The 10,561-nt window shown below is 38.9% G+C and overlaps 1 protein-coding gene across 1 annotated transcript; it reads right to left on the bottom strand.

Annotated features, from left to right (window-relative positions):
- Positions 1 to 5,051: 5,051 nt before the first annotated feature.
- On the bottom strand, positions 5,052 to 10,445 carry trip13 (thyroid hormone receptor interactor 13). Its single transcript, XM_085365742.1, has 13 exons — positions 10,372 to 10,445; positions 9,935 to 10,094; positions 9,714 to 9,840; positions 8,165 to 8,220; positions 7,972 to 8,062; positions 7,809 to 7,881; positions 7,651 to 7,714; positions 7,478 to 7,564; positions 7,233 to 7,339; positions 6,543 to 6,696; positions 5,387 to 5,499; positions 5,223 to 5,292; positions 5,052 to 5,147 (listed from the first exon to the last, which is right to left on the bottom strand). The coding sequence occupies exons 1-13, from the start codon at positions 10,443 to 10,445 to the stop codon at positions 5,052 to 5,054; spliced, it is 1,272 nt and encodes a 423-aa protein (XP_085221868.1).
- Between the last annotated feature and the right edge of the window lie 116 nt (positions 10,446 to 10,561).

Below are 10,561 nucleotides of genomic sequence, written 5' to 3'. Positions count from 1 at the left end.
TACGCAAAAATGATGTGCGTTTATCCTCACCTTCAGGGTTCTCTCTGCGCTTGCACGCTACGGATCACGACGCACGAGGATGTAAAAGAGACAGTAGTTAGTTTTTTTTAGGCTACAATATTCAAATTGTGTCATTTCGCTTTATTTTTTATTTATTTATTTATATATGTATTTTGCTGTCTTACCGTGTTTTGACTGAAGTTTGCCCATTCTTTAAATCCCTCTTCCCTGGATCAGTAAATGTACTCCGAAATCCGCCACTTCTTACTCTACATGATCACATTGTTTTTAGTTTAGAAAGAAGAAAAGTCCAACTTCATCCAAAGGTGCGCACATATATCGCGCTATCATTGAAGCGTCGCTTGTCAGCGATGAGATGATCTGATAAAAATCGCTAAAATGATCTGTAAGCGGCTCAGGGTGCGCTCGCAGTCTGGCTTCCAGCTTTACTCCCGTTCAACTGATGTGAAACTGCTTGAACGCAACAGAAACGGCAGAGCGGGGCGTCAAGCTTGCAGAAGAAGAGAGGGACACTTCTGGTGCAGGCTTTTACAAAATAAAACACACCATTGGTGCAAGTTGAACTCGGTTTGAAATAGATTTGATCTACCATGTATACACGTATGCGTGATAAGGTTTTTAAAATGGAAATGTTGCCTACTCTGATATTAGATAGGCTGGTGGTATTTCTTTTAATTGATTGGTGTTAGTTTATTGTTTTTTGTTGCTATAACTGGTTATCATTTATAATGATTATTATTTACAAGAGTTGAGTATTCTTATTTCTTATAGGCATAATAAAATGAAAAATAAAATGAAATTATCTCCAATACCCACCACCTGGTCAAGTCACCCGGAACCCGCTCCCTAATTCAGACAAAACAGCTCTACAGATCACACCAAATCTCAGTGTGTGTCCAAACGTTTTGTTTTTGTTTTTTAATTTAAGACAGTATGCTATGATGTTTTTATTGGAAATGCTATTTATTCCACCACTGAATACAAAAAACTTGTGAGTTATTTCAAAATGTCATCTTGATAATGGAAAGTTTAAAGTTGCTTTCGAAGAAACACGTTCCATACACTTTGTATTTTGTATAATTTCTCCTTTCGATAGTTTTTCATTTTTCCTATGTTCTCTTAGTACAGCTGTAACACACCTTTACCTCTACTTTGAAAAGTCAATTCCTTTTCCGGTTGCAGGTTATGTCTCTCTTGACTGTTAAACAATTATTGGCAGTTCATGAGCAGTTGAAAGCTGAACCATGTCCTCTGTTGATGTCATCTTCCTTTTGACTCCATTCATGTTTTATCCCTAATTCATTTCTTGTAGGTTCATATTTATGGCAAATACTTTTCATTATTCTGTCATTTGTAGTTCTGTTTACACCAGAGGTCAGTTAATAACTGAATAAAAAAAGTGAATTATCTCCAAATAGCCTTGTGGTTATAAAACCTTGAAGAAAATTGTTGTAGCACAATTATTGCTGGACTATTTTACTACTTGCAGATGCTCTGGATTAGTGTCGTGAATGATTGAGGATCAATGTTAGGTGGCATATATAGTTTGTTTGGTTTGTGGGAATACGGATAGGCTTCCTATTGTCGTTTCCAGTATTTGTTTTTCATATATGCACAGTAGATGCCAAAGATAACTATTGTTTATTGAAGACAGCCAGGAAGAACATGTTGTACTTCAGCCCAGCAGACTTCAAAAGCTCCTCAGCACTTTTATAGTTTGTTTCCTTTGGCACAGTGTTAAAAGAGCCCAATCGCAGGACACATTCCACGCGCTATATAAATATTAATTTACTACAGCAATGTCTCGCTCAGTGTGAAGCTAATGTTTCTGTTTTGTAAATGTTCCTCGGTCGTGCAAATCCTTTAAGAAATCAAGAAAGGTGTTACTTTGATCTTTTGCGTGGAAACCTAGACACAAACTGTTGTGATACACTCTGCTGTCTCCTCCACGTGCTGCTGTCACATCACAGTCTTGCACTTAAACCTTGTTGTTGGAGAGCTGCGTGGATGAGCATGTATTCTCAGAGCCACTGAAACATGTTATTCTTTCTGAGGGTGGTACTGTATGATAGCGTCCCACTTTTACTGCCATACCTTTAATGTGCAGCAGTATAGCTCTTTCTATCAGTGTGACTGCTATATGACTCCTCAAAGACGCAGAAATCTTAGATCACTGTCTGCGGTTGACAGGACGAGTCGACATTTGCATAGCTCATTGATGGCAGCTTCCTTTGATCCTACTTGCTGCGCCTAATTATCACAATTTCTTCATGCAGCCCGGCTCCGAGGATTCAGTCTCTTTACAAGGTATCTCTCCTTCATCCTCGTTCTCCTACGCCTTCTAACATCCTGCTTAAATGGATGACAAACATATGGGGTACAGAAATCTCAACAGACTCGAGAAACAACAATTGTTCATAATTTCTGACAGGACAGTCTTGACTGGGAACAGATACAGAGAGAGAGAGACAGAAAGAGCGCGCTGTGGTTTTCTTCTGAGGGAAATGTTCATTTGGATAAAAGCACTAGTTTATGATCAAAGGCTGCCATGTAGAAGAATTGAAAAGCCAACACTGCTTCGGCTTTATGGGCTCTCAGTATGCATTTGTGCAATGGATGTGGATTACCACGCTGGCAAAGGCAAAAAGTATTTCTAAACTAACAACTGAGTATCACACTTTTAGACCAGCAATGTAAATCATAACCTCTTAAAAACTCAGAGGAGATGAGTGATAATTTCCATAGTTCGTGTGCAGCTTGGCTCACTTTCCTCTTACCGCGCATATAAGTAAGAGTGTAAGTTAACCCCCACCCCTCTATTTGAATCACCATTGGCACATAAAGGTATATTCCATTGCTTTCAGCAATGTACCTGAACAACGGTTGAGAGGATAAACATCAGACTGTTTGTTTTGTTTGGAGTTTTCTGACATTTTAAGTCTGCTTGAAACAGTGATAAAATCCCCATAACAATAAGGCTTTTGACTTTTCTTCCTTCTCCGGCTTGATTGCCTTTTAACAGCTGCCTGCTTTTGGAGAGACTACAGTGAAAAGAAAAAGGCCTGCAGACAGAGCAATTATGGTTTTATTTACCATGCCCGTTCTTACAGCTCTCCCTTTCTCTACTACCCCCTTTTTCTCTCACCTTTGTAATCACTGATCAGATTAGAGACAAGTTGAGCTCCCTCATGTGATTCATCTTACTCAAAAATTCACTGACAAATAGATATAATGGGAGCCAAACAATTAGGTATAAAAGATAACATGGCACTAAAGGGGCAATTCACACAAATGCAGTCTTTATGCATGAGGGGAAATCCATTCTGGGTTGGTCTTAATTATAGCATAAATCTTTGTTTTTTTCCATCTTAATTATAGACCTTTGACAGCATAATCAAATCCACCAATAAAATACTTACAAGCTTAATAAAACACGCAGTAAAGGTCACTGTAAAGGTGACAGTGTTATGATTGAGCAGGTCTGGAGCGTGCAAATGAAGACAAATCCAACATTTGCTTTCCTTTTACATTCAGGAACAGCCTACAGGATTCACCTTTGAAGTGGAATGAAAAAGCTGTTGCCAGCAACAAACAAAGGGCACATTGTTTGAAGCCGGAAGCTGACATGCAAAGCAGCAGAGCATTCACAGAATGCAAAACATGTTCATACGAACAACGAAACCACCGATCTGTTCGTATAAACTGTGTACAGGAGTGACGCATTTCAAACTCAGTCATCTTTCAACCTTTTGGTTTTTAGTCCACAGTGGAAGACCGCAACATGTAAGAGCTCACAGTCCCAAATCATAACCATGAATCACTTTAAATTCCCGTGCATGGGCCTGTATCATAAAGGAGGAATATTAGGTAGAACTGCTCTTTTGTTGCTTTGTTGTAAGGTAACATTTGATATTTGCAGGACTTTGTTGGTAACCCTCCCAAAAAAACCCCATTGTTCATCTAGTTGATACAAGCTTACCACAAGATTATATGCAATTAGCTTTTATTGCCACCTTATCGTGATCCATCTTGTCTTATTGCCCTTTCTGAGACAACCATGCAAATCAGAATCTGTAATAAACTGAATTCTGTTTATGTCTAGAACTGCATTACAGCCTCATTGCGCCCCCAAGTGGTGGACGTAGTGTATTAAAATCTCCAAAATGCATCAGACACTGCAATCAGGAAACAATGCTGTTTATTACAAGGTTATATACAAAATTAAACCAATAAACAACAAACCCAGATAGTTTAAATTGGATTTATCACATTCATTTATAAAAAAAACAAACAAACAAACATGCGAACAGAGCACAAAGCAGATTGTATGTGAAGGGTAAAGTCCACTCACGTTTTTGTTTTGTTTTTTTGCATCAAGTGATTCATGCACAGGCATAAACCCCCTCTGTAGGGGACGCAGCCAGCTGAGCTTACAAACTTGTCAGGTGAAATAAGCGACCTTGAATGGGACCAATTAACAAGAACACATAATAACACACACAGGTTAACCGTTCATAACAAACAGCAACATGTTTACTATATTTTGGATTTGTTGTCCGGTGAGTCTGTTGGCCCATTGTGGGACTCACAAGCTGTCATGTCAGCATAGCTACACACTGACTGATCTAATGTCTGTGCACAAATAGTATAGGTTTAAAAAAAGAAAAACAAAAAGAAACAGTTATGGTTAAAGCAACAAATATTAAATACTTTGGAAGTGAGAAAAGAGTAAACATATTTGTTAATAGCATATAAAACAAAGAAAAATTCAAGCATTGGGGGCTACAACTTAAAATTACAATTCCTCTGTCGACATAGATATGGTCTTGGTAATTTAAGAGAGTAGCACCAGAAAAATTACCTGAATAAACACTTTTGTGTTACAGCACTTGTTAAAATAGCATTTGTGTGTATGTATATTGAATGTAGTGCTGACAAATGAACTGATTAAGCTCTATAAAAAAGATGTTTTATAGGTTTTAAACCACAAACAAGGCACAATCAGTCAGCCTGTGGGAATTTCAGCAGGTTCAGATACCATTGACCAAGTTAGCTTTTTCCTCCTTCTGTTTTTCCACAGCTTGGCCCATAGCCTCCAGAAACCTCTCAAGCGTTACTGTTGGTGTCTGCAAGACAACAAACCATTTTAAAAAGCCCATGTGAATCGTATGTTTGTCAGGAGAAAACAATCAAATACCTACCTTTACAAAGAGTGCATGGGCTATAAATGGTAACTTCCTGAGTGCTCTTCCGCTCAAACCTTTGCTTTTTCTGAAAAGAAAAAGAAAAAACTGAGCATTGGCCTCCATCTCTTTTCGCTTCCCACACTCTGATTTAGATGCTGCTTATTGGAGTGTGCACTTACATAGCAATGTTCCTCAGGTTTAGACTGTGTTCGGACACCTCACTCTTTGCAAAGCCCATCGTCTCGAGCTCAAACATGGTAAACAGTTGCTGCCGGGGGTAGATGATCTGGCACTGTGTACATCCGAGATCACAACTCAGAGACGTGTCGGAAAACAAAATTGCATTTTATTTACATAAGCTGAATTTTAAAAGTGCCTCTTGTGATTTTTCTGTCAAGAAATTTCTGCAAAAAACCTAAATACAGGAAGAATGTCCTGTGTGAGAAAACTGAGAATTAATGTTAATTTAACAGCTAGTCACTGGCCCGTACAGACCTTTGCACATCTGTAGTCCTTTGCCGCACTGCGATTACAAAGCATACGTGACTTTGGGATGTTTTTAGCTCAAATTTTTAATTTACACTTGGTGGTCTGTTCAGATTGGATCACGTTCACAAAATAAACAAACCGCTCTGGAGTTCCTTTGGAGACCACCTCCTCCAAAGGTTCTCGTGGGGTTGTTTTGTTTTGCACCTGGATGCACTTATTTGCATCCAAATATGTCACATTTGACCTCTGACCTTACTTTTACATTTCACATCTTTCAAGTTGACCCCATTTCAAGAGAATGAGCTGCCTAGTTAGATGTGTACTGTAGTAAAATATCATATTATACAACATCATAACAAGCCCAAGTTACAAATCAGTACCGCTTCGCTTTCCTTAAATATGCTTAAATTGTATTTTGCACCGTGACTTTTTTTTTTAATTGTTCTATCAATATTTTGTTGGAATAAACTGCTATATGTACATTATGTAGCCCTTTTATCAAGAGCAGTTTACAGTGTCTTCATTCAGTTACACAAACACTCATACAGAGATTGCAAGGTACAATGCCTGGCACTGGACAGCATGGTGTGCACTGCACCAGATGGCTGCCATACGTATGTAACATTTCAGGAAACTGACATTCGTTTCCTACTGGCAAAGTGCTCTTTTTGGTCAGGTGGTTACTACACAATATGGTGACATCATAATATCTATTATAGACCTGTATGCCAAGTTTGGTTGCCCACCTCGTGACCGTGTAGTTGCAATTTTAGATGGAAAAACATTTAAGTCAGATGTGTTTCACTTTAGAAGTGGAAATAAACTGCTGCCAGATTACTGGATTACCTTCATCAGCTCCTCCAGGCAGGAGAGGTAGATGTTGTAAATGCCTTTTTCAGATGGCGGTCCGATGTACTGCTTGATATCAGCTCTGTCTACAAAGGCCAAGTCGATTTTTTCTGTCACATTGGAGGTCGTCAAGATCACTACATTGGAATGTCTGAAATATCAGCCCAATAGCCAACACAGAACAACTTGTTTAAAGTAGGACATAATAAGTAAATAATCCATCCATCTACTTTCTGTCACTCCAAGTTTGGGTCAGTAGCAGTTTTAGCAGAGAAACTCAGACTTCAGTCTCCACAGCCACCCTAAAAGGTTACGTCTCATGGAAATGTTATGTTCCAAGTCAGCCAAGAGACATATTGTCTTCAAGTATGCCCCGGTTCTGCCTCAGAGCCTCCTGTTTAGATGCCCAAACCATATCAGCTGCTCTTTTCAATGTAGAGGTGTAGCAGCTCAGCTCTGGGCTCCTCCTCTGTCTTAAAGGGAGAACCAAGATACCCTACAGAGGAGGCTCATTTCCACCACTTCTCTCTGCAATTCCAATCTTTTGGTCTCTACTGAAAGCTTTTAACCATGTGTTAAACAACAGCTTCATTTTCACACTGCTCTCTCTCCACTACAACAGACTAGTACAGAGTCGATCTCTAATTTAAAACAAATAAAATCACTAAGAAAGGTTTGCATTCTGACCGTTTGATCTGGTCCAGCTGCGTGAGGACCGAGTTGACCACACGAATGGCATCAGAAGGCTCTGTTCCTGCCTGGCAGGCATTTCTTGCTGCTGTCAAACTCTCCACCTGTTCACAAAAGAGAAACCGTTTCAATCACACTTCAACATAACAAAGTACAACCAGTTGGCAAGAAGTTCTCCTGTCTTAGAGAAACATAAAAGACACAGAAGCAAATCAAAATGAAATAAATACACTTCATTTTACCTCATCAATCAGAACAAACACAAGAGCGTCTTTGTCATCAATCAGCTGTTGGATCTTTTGAAACATCTTTGTGACCAGCTTGCCACTCTGTGAAAAATAGGCATAATTAGCTACAGGAGACAATACAAGTAACAAAAACATTAAAAGAAAAAGAAAAAAAGACCCAGGTGTACCTCTGAGAACCACTTTGAGAACAAACTGTGGCTGTTTATCTCAACAAATTGGCCATATAAATACCTGCAGGGGAGAAAAAAAAAAGGTGTATTTGGAAATGAAAAGTGCTGGTGTAGTCATAGCTGGAGCGGTTTCACTAGAATGAGGACGATCTTACCGACTTGACAGTCTGATTGACAGTTTCTGGGCGAGAGCTTTGCACAGTGATGTTTTCCCTGTGCCTGGAGGTCCTGAATGTGGGCAAACAAAGAGAGACAGTCATTACTCTTTGTTCCAATGTAATAACAATCACTGTAGAAATTCCCTTCTTAAATATTTACCATGAAGCAGAACAACACGATTCCATGAAATCAGGTTGCTGTCAACATTTTTGTCTGAGAAATAAATTGTTGTTGTGACATAATCCAGGAGCTAGAGAAAAGGGGAAATAAGGTAAAGTTAAGAAGCATTAGGTTACACATCAGGCTATTTGATCATTTTTCCTAATTCCTAAACAGCTGTAATTTATTTTACCTGAGTTTTGACTCCAGTTTCATAAACCAGACTTTCCCAAATCCCATGAAATTCAGCTGTTAAAAAGAAAAAAGCAACTTAACATATATAATAGAACAGAAAATGCTTATGAGCTGCGAGAAAAAAAATATCATCCTCAGTAGCACAACATGCTCACCAAGCTTTACACCCACAGATCTCGAATGCTAAACCAAGATTATTTTATTTTTATCCCATAAAAAGAAGAAATAAAAAGCAGATGCTCCACCAGCAACATGGCAGCAGGATCTTGAGGCCTGTTTGACAGAAACATGTAGCCTGTACATTTGTAACAAGAACATCATAATGTAAAATACTGATACATTTGCAAAGTAGGTTTTGGTCATGCTGGATTCAAACACACAAATGAAATCCCAATTTTGATACTAGCAAAAAGTAAAGAAACGTTTAAATAAGCGCTAGATTTTCACAATTCTTTCTGCTGTATAATACTCATTCCTACTCTTAATATGATCCATAAACATTTCAGCACAGACCTTGTACCATGAAGATACAAAAATGTCATTTAAAAAGATTTTGGTTAAAATATGTCAGTTTGTAACTCAATGCAGGAAGATTGCAGGGTCACATGGATCCAATATCTTCTCCCCCTCCTTTTTTAAAGCTGCGTTGGAGACGTATCGTGACCATCAATCATTGCTCTCCAGTCCTTTACTGCCTGTTAAATGAGATGTTTTTTCTGAGAACCTCCTGATGATAGATGTTGCTGGAACATACCCAAACGACCATTTCCATCCTACATACATCCTATATTATACTATTATCCTCCACTATACGCAGATGGCGTCACATTGACTGTCCAAATATCTAATAAAAAAAAACAAGATGGTCCACAGAACAATGAAAAGAAGATCCAGCATCTGGTGATACAGTCCTCTAAAAACAACCTTGACCTTAATGTTAAAGAGACCAAAGAAATGATGTCTATATTGCTGAGGACTTGATTTGGTCTCTTTATCTCCCGTCTGATAAAGAAGGCCTAGTGTCGCCACCACTTCATGAGGCGGCTGAAAAGGGCCCATTTGTCACAAAACAAGTTTCTCCACTTCTCCAGCTTCACCACTGTACAAATATTATAGCATTATTTTCCATGTTCCCATCTTACAGTTTGGTACAGCAACTCTGCCTTGGCTGACGAAAGGGCACTGCAGAGGAAAGTCACAGCAGCTGAGCGTACTGTTAGCAATCAGCTACCTGTTATTAGAGATATCTACCAAAAAACACTGACACCAAGTGTTTTTGAAATGCCACCAAGGCTCATTTTTTCCTTTCTCCACCCCAGGACAGTAAATTTCTCATGTCTCTATAACAATATGTTGCAAAGTCCTTTATGAATGACTTATTAAATGCATAGTCATACACTGTTTTGCACACAATCACTAGACCAGAAACTGTCACACACTGCCAACAACAACAACAACAACAACTGCAACCTACCTATAAGAGACAATTTATTGCACTGGTTTTGCTTTAATGACAGTAAAGCGAATTAAACTGAACGCAGTGTTACCTGCAGGCAGCAACCAGTGGTTTGCTGCTGAAAGCTCCTCATCCTCCTCCAAAGTGAGCATGCTAGGTCCATCTTCGCTCAGTGTGAAGATGTGAAAAGAGACACAGCAGTTCTTCAAATCAAGGGGCTGAAAGGGAGAATAAAAATTAATAAGTATAAAGCTTTACTAATACAATGATACTGCAGAGCTTTCATCCCCAAAACAAACTGAAATAACAGACCTGTGTAACTATTTCTTCTAGATCAGCTATAACCACAGATGCCACATGCTTCTGAAGGAAGTCATCGTCAAACTCTGTCCATGCGTAGTTTCCAAACACCATGCTGTGACAGTTCAGTAAACTCTGAACATGCATTTTCACCTCAGACCGTTTAGCTGTGCTGAAATATGAAAGACAAATCACAAATCACAAGAAGGCATGCGTGTATATATCTAGCTTCTGGCTGGTACTATGACAATACCATTGCTGATTTGTTTTAAACAAACGTTATCATCAGACATGACTTGAAACATATTTAAATCTTTGGTGGAAAAAAATGAGTCATTTGAGTTCAAAGGGTCAAAGTAAACTAAAGGAGGCATTTTAGCTTTTCATGTCCTTTATCACCTGTGTATTAATAATAACTTCACTGTTTACACTAGGATTAAACTACCCACCTGTCAGATTTAACGTGAACTTCCACATGGATTTTTGGTGTGAGGTTTCCCGTCTCCATCCTGTCATCCTCCATTGCCGAAGAACTGTGAACACCAGAGCAATAACTGCGGCTTTAACAACAGCAAGTCTCAGAGAGCTTCTGTATTTTATTAAGTACTGAACCAAAACCCATCACTACATCGCGTTAGC

Source organism: Diplotaxodon limnothrissa, linkage group LG11 (genome assembly GCF_057381915.1).
Source record: "Diplotaxodon limnothrissa isolate DT_005_m linkage group LG11, D_limnothrissa_male_GT1.1, whole genome shotgun sequence".
NCBI lineage: Eukaryota > Metazoa > Chordata > Actinopteri > Cichliformes > Cichlidae > Diplotaxodon > Diplotaxodon limnothrissa.
The sequence above is the reverse complement of the archived record's forward strand: the minus strand, read 5'-3'. Positions and strand labels throughout refer to the sequence as shown.